At 41.2% G+C, this 19,298-nt stretch overlaps 1 protein-coding gene across 4 annotated transcripts in view; it reads left to right on the top strand.

Annotated features, from left to right (window-relative positions):
* The window catches only part of PDE5A (phosphodiesterase 5A), a 99,334-nt gene that overhangs the window by 42,372 nt on the left and 37,664 nt on the right, over positions 1 to 19,298 (top strand). For 3 of the 4 annotated variants that reach the window (XM_034771039.1, XM_034771042.1, XM_034771043.1), the window contains exons 7-11: positions 1,781 to 1,848; positions 7,146 to 7,254; positions 10,601 to 10,685; positions 17,487 to 17,662; positions 19,116 to 19,175. In XM_034771039.1, coding sequence (XP_034626930.1) covers positions 1,781 to 1,848; positions 7,146 to 7,254; positions 10,601 to 10,685; positions 17,487 to 17,662; positions 19,116 to 19,175 — 498 coding nt within the window. The remainder of the gene's footprint in view (positions 1 to 1,780; positions 1,849 to 7,145; positions 7,255 to 10,600; positions 10,686 to 17,486; positions 17,663 to 19,115; positions 19,176 to 19,298) is intronic. The other variant, XM_034771040.1, reaches the window with a different exon arrangement.

Here is a 19,298-nt window from a genome sequence, read left to right as displayed (position 1 = left end):
TGACTTTGTTTAAAGGGAGTAATGCTCTTGTTCTTTAGAGGCCCCTGGGGTGAGATTCTCTATTTCCCTCCTCCATTTTGATTTGGTCACATTTTACACCCACTTTGCACAATTTAAATTATTACATAAGTGCAAGGAACTGGAGAATCAGGCCTCCACTGTAAAGAAGAGGGAAGACAGAAAGGCAATGGTTGCAGTGTACTCTTCGGTTCACAGTAGCAGATTCCTTCTGTCCACACTTCCTTTTACTAGCCTTCCATCACTGATCCACTACAACATTCAGGACCGGCTTTAGGAAGTGCGGGACCCGATTCGAACAGGTTCGACGGGGCCCCGACAGGGATGACTAAAAAAAAACACGTAAAAAAACCACATGGGGCTTGTACTCACCAGGCCACGCTCCTAGTCTTTGGTAGTGGGTCCTTCACTCGCTCTGGGTCTTCGGCGACACTGAAGGACCCACCGCCAAAGTGCTGCCAAAGACCCGGAGCGAGTGAAGGACCCGCCGCCAAAGACCCGGAGCGCTGCCAGGTGAGTAAAAATTAAAAAGGCACCTCTAGCCAGGGAAGGGATTCTCTGCCACTTGCCCCCCACTCTGGGCGGCCCTGCCACTGGGCGCGGAGCCCTCTTGGGCGCGGGGCCCAATTCGGGGGAATTGGTGGAATTGGCCTAAAGCCGGCCCTGACAACATTTTCTTCTCCCAGTCTCATGCCTCCTCACCTCTGTTTGTATGATATCCTTTCAGTTTGGATGTCAATTCATTGGGGCATGACCTCTAACTGGGTCAGATTCTGTGGTTTGGTTCAGCCATTTTGCACTGCTGGCTGGTGTAATCTGTCCCTCAGGTCATCTGAACCATCCCAGAGAGGATCACCTCCAGGGTTAGTATATTCCTCCCATGACAGAGAGCTGACATGGGTTGTTGCATCACTCACTCACTCTGCGGCTGGTATAGCAGGGAAAAGGGGAGTGGCCGGAGGAAGAATGATGTGGCCAAAACCAGCTGCTCTAAATGAGACCTTGGCTTCACTTTTGGGCCCTTTGTGGCCATTGCAGCCCAACATTAGTTAGAGCATCCCTTGCATAAAGCTCAGGAGAAACTGCCTTGCAGAGCAGTACTAGCATCACAGGAATGCAAAAGAGAGATTTATGTCACCTATGCTCCCATTTGCATACGCACTCTCACACACACATGCTCTGGGTCTGGCCCAGTTCCTCTCTGTGCCTCAATTTCTCATCTATACAATGGGGATAATGATAATTCCCTGCCTCACAGGGGTATGTGAGAATAAATTCATTGGTGTTTGCAAAATGCTCGGATACTACAGTGATAAGAAGCCATAAGGAGATCTAGCAATACATTTAAGGCTTATTGTTGCTCCTGGGACTCTCCACATCCAAGCAAAGTGACATGACTGAGGTTGATCACAAATACACTCTTAGTCTGGAGTTGGGTAAATGTTAGAATAGACTCTTAGCTCTGGAGCTAACTGTTAGCAATTTGTAAACATGCCTGCCCTCACTTGGGGTGAATGTTCCCTGGAGATGCAAGGGTTTTCAGTGACACGGGGAAGTTAAATTTCCCTGTTCTGGGCCAGAATTGCCATGGGGTGGGCGGGGGGAGGGAATGTAAAATACAAGGATTTCTCTCTTTCTCCCTCAAGGCAGACTCAGTATAAATAATTGCAGCTGACTTTCTCCTTATTACTATTGTTATTGTTAATCAGGATTACGAATATTACTAGTTTCCATCCAATAAGAATCCTTTTTGTATTTGTAGGAGTCATTTTCTAGGGTGTTTCACATGGAGTTTGAGGAATTAGACGATTCAGCTGATGTCCTGAAGAGGTAAAACAACTTGATCTGAATTTCTGTTCATTACAGGCAAATGGAAATAACTGAAGAGACTTTGCTTTTAATAACTTTTCATGACAAATAACTTCAATAAATAGAATTAGGCAGTGCATTATTATCTACTGTAGGCTTTTACCCTGAGATATGCATGCACTGTTCCCATTGGTCTCAGCAGAGTTGGTCACACAGTTGTGTCTGAAGGCAGCTTTGTTTAATTTTCTTCATTTCATGCGGTGTTTTCAAAGTTAAAGGCTCCTGGACAATGTGTGCTCTATACCTTTTTCCTACACTGTGCTATTAACTATCTCCCCAAAAGCTTGTTAGCCTTCATTTTAAATGTAATTGTTTTAGATTTTGATAACAGTTTTAACAGCACAAGCATTTTCTTCCAAAGAAAGAGAAATTAAAGCAATACAGAAAATTACACCACCCAGCACAACCAACTTTCAATGGCCCCAGAGTATGGCTCCCATAGCCTCCTAAACATGGCTGTAAGCACACAATGGGAAGTATGGCACATTAATGCAGCCTTTTTCTGTCGATTTAGAAGGGATGTGAACCGAGAGGAGCATACAGGGCTCTCCCATGCCACCCTTTACTTGTCCTGTCCTGCTCTGCAGAGACCAGCAGAAGGATCATTGGTAGTAATCAGCAGCATGTGAGCCAGAGTACACTGTACCATTGGCTACTGTCCTATGCTGCATGCATACAATGTCATTCTCCAGTTATAGAGCCTTTACAGAAATATTGCCACCCTGCCACGTAGTGGAATGCCTTGCTAGCTTACATTTCAAGCAGGGCAAGTATCGGACCCTTAGGAAAAACCTAAGATTTTTGGGGGTAGTTTTAAATGCTGAAAATAATCTAGAAAATGAAGTTAGAATGTTGCAGCTAAAATGTCACATAAACAAAATATTTTCATATAGACTTTCAGTATTAGGGGGGAAAAGTCCAATATTAAATCAGTTTCATTCCACTGCATAGTTTTTGGGAGTTCTTAATAATTTAGTATCCTAGGAGTTCTGGTTAGGCCTTAAATTCTGATTATTTGGCTTTGTATAACAGCGGCACCTACTGGCTGAACATGTATTATTACTATTATTTTATTATTATTATTTATTAAAAAAAATTGCAATAGTCCCCAGTGACCTCAATCAAGGTTACACCCCACTGTGCTATCATCATCATCATGTTCCTATTACGCCTCCGGCATTTAGGACAGTGACGAAGCTCCTCCATTCCTGTCTATTTCTGGCAAGTCTTTCAATGGTTCCCCAGCTGTGCCCCAGGTTTTTCAGCTCGGCTTCCACAGCTCTTTGCCATGTTGTTTTTGGGCGGCCTTGTTTTCGCTTGTCTTCAGGTGTCCACCTTATTGCTACTCTGGAGATGGAATCAGTTTCCATCCGAAGCACATGACCGATCCATCTCCAATGCCTCCTGGCAATGATGGTGCTCAGATCCTCTTGGCTGCACTGTGTCAATAGATGTTGGTTTGGAATTATTCTGGGCCAAAAGATATGGAGGTGCTAGGCCAGAGGTAGGCAAACTACAGCCACATCCGGCCCACGGGACTGTCCTGCCCAGCCCCCGTGCTCCTGGCCAGGAGGCTCGCCGCCCCCCTCACCCCAGCTTGCTCGCTCTGCTGCCGGCGCAATGCTTGCCTGGGCAGCGGGACTGTGAGCTCCTGGAGAAGCACAGCTGCAGAGCCCGGCCTGACCCGGTCTCTGTGCTGTGTGGTGGCAGTGGCTCCAGCTGGGCGGGCTGTAGAGCTGCCAGCCACCGGTGTTCCAGGCAGCACGGTAAGGGGGCAGGGAGCATTGCGGGGGGGGGGAGGGGAGGTTGGATAGAGGGCAGGGAAGTTTGGGGGTGGTGGTCAGGGTCGGGGGTGTGGATAGGGGTTGGGGTGATCGGGGGTGGAACAGGGGATTGAATGGGGGCAGGGGTCCCGGGGGGGGCAGTCAGGAAGGAGGGGGGGTTGGATGGGGTGGCAAGGGGCACTCAGGGGCAGGGGTTTTGGGGGCAGTCAGGGCAAAGGGAGAAGGGGTGGTTGGATGGGGCAGGGGTCCTGGGGGGGCCGTCAGGAATGAGAGGAGGGGTTGGATGGGGCAGCGGGAGTCTGGGGGAGGTCAGAGGACAGGGAGCGGGGTTGTGTGGATGAGGGAGCGGGGGTGTGTGGATGAGGCAGGGTCCTAGAGGGGCCATCAGGGAACGGGGGGTTGGATGGGACAGGAGTCCTGGGGGGGGGGTCAGATAGGAAGTGGGAGCCAGGCCACGACCCCCTCCCCTAACCAGCCCTCCATACAATTTACAAAACCTGATGCGGCCCTCAGGCCAAAAAGTTTGCCCGCCCCGTGCTAGCCACTGTACAAATACACAAGATAATATGATCCTTGCCACAACAAGCTTATAAATATGGCCCTGATCCTGCAAAGACTTAAGTGTGTGTGTAACTTTAGGCATACAAATAGTCCCTTGAAATCAATCAGGGACTACTCATGTACCTAAAGTTACATACATACTTACATCTTTGTAGGGTCACAGCTTAAGAAAGAGCTTGCAGCCTAGAATAGCTGTACCTAAAGACTATCCTGTAGGTCTGTGCAGATGTACAAAAAGCAGAAATCCAGCTCATGTAGGCACAAACCTCTAGTCTAGAATTTACCTGTGAAAACCATTCATGAGAAGTGTGAACAGCTCTGCTCAGTTGTAGAGCAGGCAATAATCATTGCATAAGCCATCTGTATTTAATTAATGCTGTACTTTTAATCAAAGGATCTCAAATTACTTTACAAAGGTGGGTAAGTATTATTCCCATTTTATAGGTAGGGAAACTGAGGCACAAGGTGGTGATTGGCAGAATCAGGACTAGAATCCAGCATCCTGACCTCCAAGCCCCTTTTGCAATAACTTCAGGAGACCATTCACTTAATTATTCAATCTGGGTAAAAAGAAAAGACAGAGGCAATAACTGGATTAATGTGCCCACATTAAATAGATTCTGAATTTAACCTCAGTCAAAGAATCTGTACATAAAATGCTGGAATATCATCCATTCTCTAACTTTTTCTATTTATTACAAAAATGTTATTTCATGTAGCACTGAGGGCTGACTTTTCAAAAGAGATTAAAAAAAGAGATTAAGTTGTACACAGGGCACACTATTGGATATGCAACGTACAGCATCCAGTTTGAGCACTGTGTGCTCGACTGACCTCTTTTTGCTATTGATTGTTTCACATACGCAATTTTCGCACATATATTTGAAAATTCAGCCCAAAGATTCTGGCTCAAGGTGGCAAAAGATTTTGGTCTATTTGGGACTTGGACTGCATGCCAGCACAAGAGAGTAAAGGGGGAATGCTTGCTTACTCCCTCCTCTAGAGCAGGTGGATGGCAAATGGGCAGGCCTTATCTTCTTCCATTCATACTTCCCTCCTGCTTGCTGGTGCATGCTTCTGAGAGTAGTTTACTGCTTGTAGAGGCCAGCAGTGAAGTCTTCTCTCAGGCTCAGAGCAAGGGAAGCAGGGAGGGAATTTTGGTCCCCGAGTCATAATTCCTTCCCTGAAATATTCTTGGGGCAGCACAGCTATATGCCACCCTTTATGGTGGGCTGCCTTGAAGGCTAATGCGCTAAGGTCACAGTTTCCCGGGGACATAAAAGGCACAGTGATATGCATTAGGTAGAATAAATTATTATACAAGGTACTCTCTGATACTCATCACATAATCTGTGAGCTGAGTCGTGCCCAAAATCAGGCCATTCTTCAGAAGTGCAGGGTTTGTCCCTAAATAACAGAATTTGTTACATAAAAAAGAATGCTTTCTTGTCTTCAGTATTGTGCATGGATTCTTTGGACATGTCCATTTACATCTGAAAAATAATAGACTCCTACTCACAAGTCAAAGAGAAAATGCAGAAGCCTGATGGGAACAGGTATATCGACAGGAGATGGGTGCTCTCCCAGAATGGGTGGGGAAGGACTAGGACAAGAAGCGAAGTGCCTTAATTAAATACATAAGCACTAAGCAATTAGAAAAGAGATGATTGATTTTGTAAAGTTATTTTAGGCTCTGATTAGGCCCTGAAACAGATGTTCTGTGTCACTAACGCAATCCCCATGCAATTAATTGTTCATTCATTCATTCTAAGAGCACGTTTTACATGAACTTAAAAGCAGAAAATTCATAAATGCTGCCATCTGTTCTCAGTTGAAAAATATGTGAATTTCATCTATTATTGATTTTCCAATGTGTCAGATTTCTAGATGCATATTATTTTTGAAGTGTTCTATTTCTGTGAACACACATTCAGCTGGTTGAGGTAACATCTTTTATTGGACCAACATCATGCACCTTGCCTCTAATATCTTGGGACAGACATGGCTACAACTACATTGCATATATTCATCTGTCATTCATTTTTATCCTTCATTCTTGTAGACTACATTGATTTATTTCCTAAGTTTAGTATTTTGAATACATCTCTAACTATCCTAACATTTAAGAGTATAATTTCCTCTGGATGCTTACACAAGACATAACTAAGTTTTACGGCTTGTCTACATCGGAAAGTTGCACTGGTTTATCTCAAATAAATTTTTAAACCAATTTAGTTAAATTGGTTCAAACCCCTGCGTGGATGCTTATATTTCAATTGAAATCAGGCTTATTTCAGCTGAGCTTAAATCAGTTAGGGACAAGTTTAAACTAAACTGAAATAAGCCAAACTTAAACCAAAATGTCTGCAGAGCGGTTTGCACTAAAACAGTTAATTTTTAAACTTGAGTTATACTTGTTCAGCTTTCTCATGTAGACAAGTCCTTAGCAGAACCACAAATATGTAGATAGAACTTGTATGGATTTTAATAGAAGTCACTTGCATGCATGGAGCGCTAAATACACCTACACGTCTCCCGCGTTTCATTTGTAATTGATTAAACAAAATAAACACATGCATCAGAGATAAGGGTTATAATGTTACTCTCAGAATATTGTTAATTGTTTGGTCTTTTGTAGTGATGTGCACAGTATGGAATGGCTGGACGTTATCATCTCTGTTAGTTTAATTTAAATGAGATGTGGATATGCAAAATTGGACTGTCTGAGTCATCTAACTGTAGCACAGCCTACAATTATGTGTTGGGTTGGGTCTGTGCTTGGGAATTGATCACACCTTTCCCTTTGATTTACATATGATGATATATTTTACATTTGCTTAGAATTATTGCATGTCCCAGTGTCAGATAAAGAATACCATGAATAATATCTGTCTGTCCTTGCTGTTCCATCAGGGACTATGATGCAAACAAAATAAATTATATGTATGCTCAGTATGTCAAGAATACCATGGAGCCTCTTAATATACCAGATGTTTGCAAAGACAGAAGATTTCCATGGGCAGTAAGTAAAGTGAAATTGAGTTTGGAATCCAATAATAAAAGACACAGATGATTTTTTGTTTACCTTTCATATATGACCAAGTCTTGTGTGTTCTACCCTTATTACTACTTTCATTGCTGTATTTACTGACTGCCAATGCTCAGAACTGTTTAAACTTAGAGGAAGATACACAGTCCCTGACCCAAGGAATTTACAAACAATACAGTTCTGACACACAGTGGGGCAGGGTGGCTAGAAGATGGATTAATCACAAAGAAAATCAGTATAAAAAAAATAAATCTAATTATACTTATTTACTAGAGAATACATGTTCCTAGGCCAAGAGAAAAAAGTATGTTCTAAGAGAGGTTTTAATGAAGTCAGGATGGAATCTTTCCACATCAATCCTGAGGATTGGTCACCACAGTTTGCTGTAAGATTTGGGAGTAGACTCAGAAGTTCTTTCTCCCACTTTTGGTCTGGGAGAGGTTAGCCATGACACAGATGTGAACTGTTTGCTTCCCGAGGAAGGTGCAACTGCACTTCTCTTCAACACCTCATGGTTCCCAGTCTGCAGGGCAGCATCGGGAAGAGCCAGCTTGTGGCAGGGTGTCCCAGAGAACACTTGGATAGAATCTGGAGATTTAGGAAGGAAGGGACAATTGGTAACAGACCAGCGTAGTGGAAAGCCCAAGCAACAGCTCTAGTGCCTTGGTGTCTCTGTCAGCAAAAAGCAAACCTGTGCCTCTTACTCCCAGAACAGTGCCTGGAAAGCCGCCTGGTCTTCTTGTTACACTTTTGCAAAAGCAGGTTGGTTTATTATATCCTAATACATTTGTAGGCAGTGGATGAGGGAGAGAGTGGGAGCGGGGAGGGAGTGTATTATTGTCAGCAGATGGGCTTCCACTATACTCTCTCCCTTCTGGGGTCAAGCAGCAGGCAGGGCAGAAGGTACAATGTCCAACAAGATTGTTCCAGTAACTGGATAATAGGGGCTGCTGGAGAGCTATGCAGTGCTTCCACTTTCAGCTGTGCACAGTTTAGTCATACTGGGAGCTGAGTACTCTGCACTTTGCAGGGTAGAGCCCATGACTAGCCCCATTTAATGTCTCATGGGGGGGTGGGGGGAGGGAAAGGGAACAAAATGGATGTCCTGGATTGGTAGACAAAGAAATAGGTGACTATTTGGCAGAAGATTTAAAATACATAAAAGAAACATTTGGGGACCAATTTCAAACAGGAGTTTGTTTAGGACAAGCCCTTTGATTTGGCAGCAGAATTTGAATTTTCTGCTCATGCAGAAATGCATTGTTCCCTGGACTCTAAATGATTTATTATGCCTAAGAAAAATGTTGACCTGCATTTACTTCTAGATACATGTGCATACATGGATAAAGAGGAAACAATAGTACTTCTGGAGAGGAATTCTGGATAATCTATTTCTTCAACACAATGACATTGAGTCCACACCTTATACTCCTTTCATATCTATTCTCCCTCCCCCCATCTCTCCAAACAATTGATCATTGGTCTATTTCTGTAAGCAGTGTGCATTGTGGGGTGCTCCAACGTCCACTCAAGTCAAAGGAGAGACTCCATGGGCTTTGGATTAGGCCACATATGAGCATTACCTTGGGGCCATTGGTTCCCCTCCTCCAAGCACTTAACTAGCTTTCATGAAAGCCCTCCTTCAGTGTCTTTCAACTGCAATTGCTGGAGAGTTTGAAGGGAAGGAACATTTGGGACAAATAATGGTTGCAGCTTGGAAAAAAGGTTAATGGTTTAAACACTAAACAATAGGGAAATCAATGGAAGAGACAGGAGAAGAGGAAACAGAAGAGTGGCAAGAACAGAAGGAAATATTAGGGAGGGACAAAAGAGGAGAAAGTGGGAAGGAAAAATGGAGTGACAGTGGACAGAAGGGAAGGACATGCATGAAGAGGGAACAATAAGAGTAGAAAACAGAGATCTACATGGAGTAGATAGGATAATTTTCACCACTGACTCAAGTTAATGGAAAAACTTGTCAACTAACCAGGTAGAAACCTTGTGCACAGCTAACACATCTTAGAAGGGCAGCATGCAAGGTCGCACTCCAGTCCACACTGGCATAGAAAATAAAAGATGTCTATTTGCCATTTTGAGGCAAGCAAGCAAATCTTTGGTTGATTGCTGATGTTCAAAGAAGGAGAATTGGTGTATGGGGATGAGAGATGAATCATGAAATCAAGGCTCCCTGACAGTTTCTTTTCTCTCCATCCCAGTTTGGGCTTTAGGACTCTCGATAACCCCCAAAGCATTATCAGCTCATTTCTCATGAGCACCCTGAATCTGTTGCAAATTGTTGCATTTATAATGATTGAGCTTACCCTTGAGTATTCAGACAGACATCCTCATACCTGTGTAACTAGACTATTGAGCAAGTGTATAAAGTGCAGCAGCAGATCTTAGAAGATACGTGTCTGTGCACCTGAGAGGAGAGTTGAGACAATAGTTGTTACCACCATAAATTAAAACATCGTAGACAAGAGCAACACAGTATAGGTCACTGTGTTCCAAACTGTGGTCCGTGGAGAGCTGGCTGGCTTCAGGGGGCTGGCGTTCCTCCTTATTTCCAGTTAATTTCACAGGTATCGAGACTCTTAATTGCAAAGAAGTGCCTGGAGTCATATAAAGCATTACACATTACATCATCCCTTTGAACGTTTTCTACAAAGAATAGCATATGCTCTCCTACACTGTAGGCAAAATGTTCCTTTATTTGTGCAACGATCATGCCTGTAAGGCTAAAAAGAAACTAACCGAGGCAGCCAAGAATCAAAGAAACTTCAGAGCTGAAATATTAGCATGCTAATATTTTTTCCTTCCCTTATATGGAATCAGACATTGGGCCATGCTTTGTTCTTAGTTATCCCCATGAGATTCCAGTACTAGGTGTAACAGAGCAGAATTAGGTCCATTTTATTTCATTACTTAAGAATCCTCACAACTGGGGAAGTGGAGAAGGTATCTTAGAGCTCCACTGATTTCTCCTCAGCTACCCTAAGTTGAAAATCTGTCTCGCGTGTACAGTACAGTCATTTTCATTTTAATGAAAGGAACTATCATAAAATGAAAAAGTAGACCCAAATGACTGTAAATTCATCTCGAAACTTTGTTATTACTCGTTTATTTATTTATTATTCCCTAGTCCCCGTTATGCTAGATGCTGCACAAACACAAATGAAGACATGGTCCCTGCCCCCAAAGAGATTATAGTTTAAGAATTACCGTTTTATAATCTGCCTTCCTTGCATGGCCTGCCAATCAGGGCTCGTGAATAGATCTCTCTGTAAGTTTTTAACTGTATTCTTTATTTGCTTAACAGAATGAAAATGCAGAAAATGTAAACCAGCACATAAAAAGTTTGCTTTGTACACCAATAAAAAATGGAAAGAAGAATAAAGTGATAGGTATTACCATTTTGATTTGTTTACATTTCTACTTGCACACTGCATGCCTAGTCGTTACACAAAATATCATAACATGCATCTAACTGTTGTCTTTATGTGAGATAAAATGTATTGATATTATACTGCTGGTATGTAACTATGTAGGATTTTTTGGATACTTCTGTATAATTGCTATACAGAAGTATTTCTGTACTCCAGAGTAAAATCTCAGCAACATGAAATCTAAAATCATAAGAGAAAATCCTTAAGCACAATGAAATAGTTGTCATGCTTTTAATTCAGGGCCCCATCATACTCCTATCTGTCATTTTTTTTACCTACTATAGGTGAAAAAATACCAATAACACCTCAATTAATTTTTTCTACTTTTTGTATTTATTTCCTTTGTGTGCCTGACAGCACTCTGTTGGTAATTATTTTCATGGTATTCCCTGTAGACAGTCAGAGTTCCTTGTTCTTTTTATGGGTCTTTTGGATGGCAGTAGGTAAGAGAAAAGCTTTACTTTAAAATATAAGAAAATATAAAAGCCTGAGACCCCTGGCATATAGACTAAGGGGAAGAAGATGCACCTGAAACTATTTCCACCTCTTCTTTTATATTTTATTTAGATTTCATATTGATAGTTACTTTTTAAAATTTACACATGCTCAATTAATGTAACAAATTATGTTAAAATTCCAGTCTAATCAATATTGTATTGAGGAATAGGAAGGACAGTCTATGGGATGTACTCTCTAATCATCCAGCTCCTTTGTGCCACTCAGCTGGTGCAAAGAGGCCAGAACTGATCACAACTGGTCAGCAGAAAATCCCCATGTTGGAGGGGAATGCCCAGGAGATGTAAGTGTGCTAGTGTTGAAATCTTCACCTGTCAACAACTCTTCTGGCATGGGGGTATTTTGGGGACGAGGAGTGAGCATGGTGGAGCTGCACCAGCATCAGTGGTGCAAGTTGGAGCTGCTCTAACACTCATCAGGGGTATGACAGACTGGCCTGATTACAGATCTGGAAATGGTTCTGAGGAAGCCCCCACACCCAGAGCAGGAAGCAGAGCTCAACCATAAGAGTGAAACTCTAAGGGTCAAACATGAATTTCTACTAAGTCCTTACACAGAAGAATTCTCATTGTCCTCAATGGGAGTTTGGACTGATTGATTGGAATTCACTTGGGTAAAAGCTGAGCCAAAACTAAGGAAGGGCCTCAGGAAATCCTCCATAGGCATTTCACATAGCGCTAGTCTAGACTGGGAGTAAAGATGTATTTTTAAAACAACCAACATTTTAAAACTTTAATGTGGACATAGAAAGATTTATTGTAACAGGTCAAGGCGGACTCTAGTGGGTAGCCTGGGGTTCATCTCGACTAACATACCTGTTAAAATACAGTTGGCAGTGCATATTGGGATTTTGGTAACTTGGAAGCCTTTGTATAGATTTTTGCATACAGCATACATGACTATGGGAAAATAATGGATGGGATTCTGGGTGGTACCTCTAAGAGGGATAGCACCAAACTTGCAGCCCAAGGGATGTGGGAAGCTATGGTGGTTTTAAGCTACAATGTGGGTCTTGATATAATGTAGATTGCCTTGGGGGCCTATATAAGTTATGACAGCCTCCCTATGGACTGAAGCTCTACATGTGGTGACCCTGTCCCTGATGTGTCCCTCCTGTCCCCAGCCCCGCCCCCATCACACTCTCTACTACCAGGTTTACAAGGGAGTTTACAAGAGCTGTTTTCCTCAGTTCCTGCATCAGGAGAATCCTCCCCATGCCAGATCTGGGTGTTTGGAGTCCCTTTACACCACTCCAGACCTTTTAGCCAGAGTACAGGGCTCAGAGCCTGGGTGAGGACCTCACCCTGGGTATTCTTAGTCATTAAAGTCTCCGTACCATAGGCCTTTAAATATGTTTACAGTGTGAAAATTCTCTAAAAAGAAAAGTGAATCAAAGGAGAAAAAGCTAGAAAGGTAGAACGTGCATCTAATGAATGATCCAGTGACTAGGTAGTGCCAAAAGTCACTCTTCACACTGAGTACAACTTCATGAAGATCCGGCCAAGCAGCTAGATGTTACCTGTATGTCAGAATAATTCAGCCTCTATATCCTTTAGCTATTGGAACAGGCCCAAGGTAATAAATGACACTTTGTCACATTTTTCATTTAATGTTGATGTAATCTTTTAGTATAGTCTCTTACATGTTTTATTACATCTTATTTGTTGTTTGAACAAAGCTGTAAATAGAAAATCTACTTCTATTCCCCATTACACTTGTGTAAATCTAGAGTAACTCCATTGAAATCACTGGATTTCACTTACTGATGTAACTTACTGTAAGTAAGCGGTGAATCAGTCCCAAAGAACAGAAAAATGTCTGCAAGTGGGTGAATATAACAAATGTATGGTCTTGTGTAAAGTTACAACAGGTTTTATATTTCATGCAGTTATGAGATATTTCTTTAAGAAATCAATGGTTTCAATCGTAAGATGAGATAGTTGGTACTGTGTTTTGCTTGGTGAGTACAATTGTACAATCCTTTCATGGGTGCCACATAGCTCCAGATTTTGTCTCACTTCTTTCTGCTGTTTCTCCCATTTAATGTAAGCATCTCCATTACTGCTGTAGGTCAACCACCCATTCTTCAAGTGAGCAGTTAGTTTTCTTTAAAAAAAAAAACTGAAATAGGAACAAAAATAAGCAGCGTTTTATTTATAATTTTTGTTGCATTTCATGATGGTGGTCAGAACATTTCTTTGTGTTAGTAAAGAAGCAAGCACCAGGAAAAGTTGATTTGGGAGTTAAAATGAAAATATTTAAAACATGAGCATTTATCTCCTGCCACTTTCTCATTTCCCTGATGAGTTTTTACCCTAAGATTAACAAGGGCAGCTCAAGTTCTCACAGTTTTTTCCCTGTAGCCTGCATGTTACTTATACGGCTCTGAGAGCACTGACCCATAGTGTCTGCCCCTCCTTACTCTTTCTAGGATTCTACTGCTTCTGTGACAGCACAGTGGCAATGCTGTCATTGGTCCTGTAGGGTAACATTTTCGAAAGCATCTAAGTCCCATTTCAAAAGAGACTAAGAGAGGCATCTAGGACCTTTAGGCCTGTTGACACTCAAACAGGATTTCAGTTCCTATATGTAAATCACTTTTTTGAAAGTGGAACTTCAGCTCATACAGTGCATCTGCACTTCGAGCTAGAGGTGTAATTTCCAGCTCAGGTAGACATACATATGGTAGCTTTGATTGAACTAGGGATCTAAAAATAACAGTTTAGCTGTAGCAGGATGGGCTAGCCACCTGAGTAAGTACATAGGGAACATACTCTGGACAGCTAGCCTGTCCCACCACCCACATCACCACAGCCACACTTCGGTTTTTGGCATGCTAATTTGATCAAAGTGAGTGTACGTACGCTACCCCAGCTGGAAATTCCACCTCCAGCTTGAAGTGTGAATGTACCCTAAAGTCACTTTGGAGCTTTTGAAAATGTTATCCCTGGTCTGTAGATTTAGAAACCATGTATATGTGCCTTTTCCAGCAGCAAGAAGTTACCCAAGACTATAATGGGGACAGTTCCTGAGGGAACTGTCATGTGTCGGTTTCTGACAGCAGTTGCCATTCAGCTTCCTATCTCTCAACCACCCACACCATCGAATTCTGCAAAATCCCAAGTGTGTGTTGTTTTGTAGAAGGGTTTCCAATGATTACATTTGGGAAATGGGGGAATACTTCATAGTCAGTGCTCCTACCTCCATATGTATTTTTGGGCCTCATTTCATGGAGACAGATTGTTCTTAGACGCCAACTCCATGTAGCTGATGGAAACAGAAGGTCCTCAGAGAGGAATTATCTTTAACTTGTCTAGTTCTCAGCATTTACATTTTATACCAGCTGCTTTATGGGACTGTTGTTACTCTAGGACAGACTTTTAACTCCTCAAACAGGTTTTTCTATTGTTGTTTGCTGTTTAAATTCATGATTAAACATCTCAGGCAGGTTGCATTATTTGTATATTTTTATTTTTAAGCTAAACGTCTCTGATAAGAACAGTACATTTTTCTGGGAGAGTAGCTTTCTTCATCTGCAACAAAGCAAGAAAACCTTTCTGTTTGGTCTCCTTTTGGGCCTGCATACCCTTTAAATATGTGCTGAGAGCATTATAGAAACCTTCTGTGGTTTTATAAGTATGCCCCAAAAAAGAATTTGGGCTCCTTTAATTCTGATGTGCATGGACCCATTCATGCCTCATGGGAAAACTTTTGAAAAACATTCTATTTAGAGAGTGCTTTGGCTTATAGATCATGCAGTATATTTACTGTAATTCTCTCCCCCTGTTTTTATTAATAGAGTCATTTACATGAAAACAAAATCTATGTTTTTCAGAGTTCATCTGATCTTCTGGTTTAGTCACTGCTGGAAGTCATCATCCCCCATTCATTACATCACAGTTGCTATGGAAATGATTATAATGTCATAAACAGCACTAAACAGAGAGTTGACAGTGAGATCCATGAGATTGTCCCACACCCTCAAAAGAGTCTAATGATAGATCAGTTTCTCTTCCACAGAGGGAAACCAGTCCATTTCCCAATGAATTCTTTTTTGTTATTGTGTATTATCTATATACCTGTAGTGCTGAAAGGTCCCAATGAGGGATCAGTGAATCATTGTGCTAGGCACCATACCCTACATCACAAAAAGACATATTTTGCCCCAAAGAGTTTATAATTCAATTGCAACTTACCTATTGATTTCAGTGAAAGCAGGATCTGGGCTGGGAGAATTTCCCATAATAGGGCATAATTTGGCAAAAAAGGGACACTGTTACTGTGCTATAAGTAGATTGGAAACTGTTCTGTGTACAGAACCTTTACATTTCAAAGAACTCATTCCATATGTCCTCAGAGTTGCTATAGACGGTTACAGAGAAGATACATCAAGACTTTGATATTTCTTGTTGTTTTTCCTTAATCTAAAATGAGTAATTTTAGACCATAAGTGTAGATTGCTAGCAATGATGAGAATTTTCTGTAAACATTCCGTAGTGTAGACAAGGCCTTAAAAAGGTGCTGATTACACCCGCTCTTGATATAGTTGCAAAATAGTTTCCATTATAATTCCCACCCCACCCCCACTCCCTTTTTCAGAAGCTGAGAGCAGCTCTGGCATTGTTGAGGCTCTGACCTTAAGACTGCACATTATAAGAAACAAAAAGCCAGGGCTCCAAATTCTGCTACCATTTATAGTGGTGTAATTCCAGAAGCAAGAAAATGCAAAAGTTACTGTTCCAATAGCAGTGCTAGCTGGGTGTCAACAAAACAGAGTTTTGTATTCCTGTTTTATTGGTGAAATATATAGTTTAATACATTATTGTTTAAACTGTTAAATGTGTGGCATAAAAAGCACAGAATATGCAATATGACAAAACTATATCTTCAATCATATTTTTTGCATTTCCTAACTCATTATAATTTTTAATTGTTCATCTGTAACTTTCCAGTGGCATAATTATTTACATTTGATCAGACAAGTGTTTGTCCTCATAGTCAAAAATGTTAGAGGCATATACACAGAAAGTTCTATGTGTGTATTACTGAACAAAGTCAGTAGAACTTGGTGATAACATTTATAGCTGTTTATTTTTAATAATAAGCCATCTGCAGTTAGGGCTTGATCCAAACCCAACTGAAGTCAACAGGAGGCTTTCCAGTGACATAAATGGGCTTTGATCAGGCCCTTTATTGGAGAGACCACATCTCCATAGAACAGTAGTGGGCAACCTGCAGCCCATGGGCCACATGCAGCTCATCAGGGTAATCTGCTGGTGGGCCGTGAGACAGTGTTTATATTGACCATCTGCAGGCATGGCTGCCTGCAGCTCCCAGTGGCTGCGGTTCACCGTTCCCAGCCAATGGGAGCTGCAGGAAGCAGCGGCCACCACGTCCCTGTGGCCCGCGTTGCTTCCTGCAGCTCTCATTGGCTGGGAACAGCAAACTGCAGCCACTGGGAGCTGCGGGCGGCCGTGCCTGTGGATGGTCAATGTAAACACTGTCTCATGGCCCACCAATGGATTACCCTGACAGGCCTCAGTTTGCCCACCACTGCCATAGATCATAGCAAGCACACTTGAACTTTGAGCCTGAACTTGAAATATTTTCTGTTTAGTTTTTTTTTTTTAAACTTTCCGGTACTGTTTCAAATAAGGAAGTGCAAACTTTATGTGCCACTATCCTGACATTCAAAACTGTTCTTTTGGCATGGTTACAAAAATCTAATTAGCCTCTAACTTAATCCCTAAAGACAATTTGTCCTTCAGTCTAAAGTACTTTTAACAATAAGTCAAGAAGAAAACTGCCCTGTAGAATTTTGCAAGATAATGCAGGCTATACAGAGCTACATATCTGCATTGTAGATCTTAATGAATACTTGAAAATCCACAGAACAACATATAGTAGTGTAAAAAGCAACAGAGGTTCCTGTGGCACCTTTGAGACTAACAGAAGTATTGGGAGCATAAGCTTTCGTGGGTAAGAACCTCACTATAGTAGTGTAGTTTTTATTCTTTGGCATATGAAAATAAAGTAAAGTCCTTTTATAGCATTCTAATTTGTGTCCTTTTATAGCATTCTAATTTGTGTCCTGTATATATTTGCTTTAAAAATACACAGATTATTTGTTTTATAGACTATAAGAATTCAGAGAGCTAATATCTTGTTCTGTTTTGTTTCACATAAGTATGGTATTTTAGCAATTGCTATATTACCTCTTTTCATTCCTATGACCTGACGTAGGGGTTTGTCAGCTTGTAAATAAGATGGAAGAAAACTTGGGCAAAATCAAGGCTTTCAACAGAAATGATGAACAGTTTCTGGAAGCCTTTGTCATCTTTTGTGGCTTGGGGATCCAGAATACACAGATGTATGAAGTTGTGGAGAGAGCCATGGCCAAGCAGATGGTGACATTAGAGGTGAGCTCAAAATCTAGGCAATCCTTATTTGGCTCAGTATATAATCTAGTTTTGGTTCAAATTCTGCTTTCCCTACTCACAACCTAAAACTACTCAGATGAGTAAAGTGAGCAGAATTTGGCCCCCTGCGTTAACAGGAGCTACGCTTATTTGCTGCTTGTTTCCATATTTGCATTTACAATCTGTTGTTGTATTTTAAGTGCACTCATGGAATCCAATGAGTCTGCCTTCCCTAAACCCCCTGCTGCACACTGACAACAGTCATCAACATAGTTGGTTTGTCCAATTGCACAGAAAGAGGAAATGGTGTGGAGGATTAGGCGTGTCCTCTTGTTTGAGGTTTTCTGTGATGATTTTGGCTCAGTCGTTTAGACAAACCAGCATCTACAATAACAGCAGGATTACTGTAGGCTTTCTGCAACTTCCTCAATTCCATCAAAGTATATTAAGCATGAATGTCATCTGGTCCTAGCCTTTGAATTGTTTACTGTTAGGTTTAATGACCGTGGTGTTAAAGGAGGTTCTAACATGATATGCTGAATTACTTGGAAGATAACTGTAAGCCTGAAACTTAAATTTTGTAGACTTTGGATCTGTCCAATATGTAAATAAGAGTGTTTGCAAAATTTCTAACATGTGGATTATGTACCCAATAGATTCTAAAGGAAACATTACAACTCTCATGTAAACATGTAGTTAGTCGCTTCAAGTGGGGCAGATGATAACCGTACGGTCAAGTAATTTCAGTGCTTTTTAAAAATAAGGTTGGGTGGTTTATTTACATCTCACATTAGTGACTGCTGGTTTATCATTTAAAAAAAAAAATCTGTAGGGGCTGTAAAAAATGTCTTTTTTTTAAAAAAAGCCAGAGCTGGTCTCTTAGTTGCACATACGTTTAAAGGAACTCAACACAGTAGCATTCTCCTCTCTTTTATTCTCACAAATAAAAAATAATATATGGGGTTTTTTTTGGTTTGTTTGTTAATTTAAAACAAAAATATTTTCTCCTGGACTGAAACCTCTTCTTCCAAATTTTATCCAGGACAGAATTTTCTTTAATGTCTGAGTTAAACACCTATAAAAGAAAGGGACTTATTTTGGGAACAGTGTCATCCCATAGTTTATAGCTGTGTTGTGCTATATTTGTCTTCGAAATGGGGTATGAAAGCTTTCCCAAGAGAAGGGGTTTTGGTGGTTTATTTTATTTTAATTTTTTTGTTTTAAATCAGAGCTCTTTGCTCATTTATAGGTTTTCTTGGCCTGGCTATATCAAGAAGCCGCTATGATGAGCGTACCTATGCTCATGCAGAGCTCCATTAAAGTCAGTACATTGCAGGCATAATCTCAACCTTTTACTCTTAAAAAAAAAAAAAAAAAAAAAAAAAAAGATTTAGTTGCTTTTACATTGCATGCTTTTATTTGTACTTAGGTTTCTTCATTCCTTATCCCATAGGTCCTCTCCTATCACGCTTCAGCCACTGAGGAGGAAACAAGGGAGCTGCAGGTAACAGCGGTAATAGCATTTTTTAAATAATAGTAAAAAAATGCATTCTTACTATATGGAGCAATGAAAGATGGTCCAATGTGCAGGGTAACATTTTCAAAAGTGCTTATGTTAATTAGGTGTCTAAATTAC

The sequence above is a fragment of the Trachemys scripta genome, chromosome 5, assembly GCF_013100865.1.
Source record: "Trachemys scripta elegans isolate TJP31775 chromosome 5, CAS_Tse_1.0, whole genome shotgun sequence".
Lineage (NCBI taxonomy): Eukaryota > Metazoa > Chordata > Testudines > Emydidae > Trachemys > Trachemys scripta.
The sequence above is the reverse complement of the archived record's forward strand: the minus strand, read 5'-3'. Positions and strand labels throughout refer to the sequence as shown.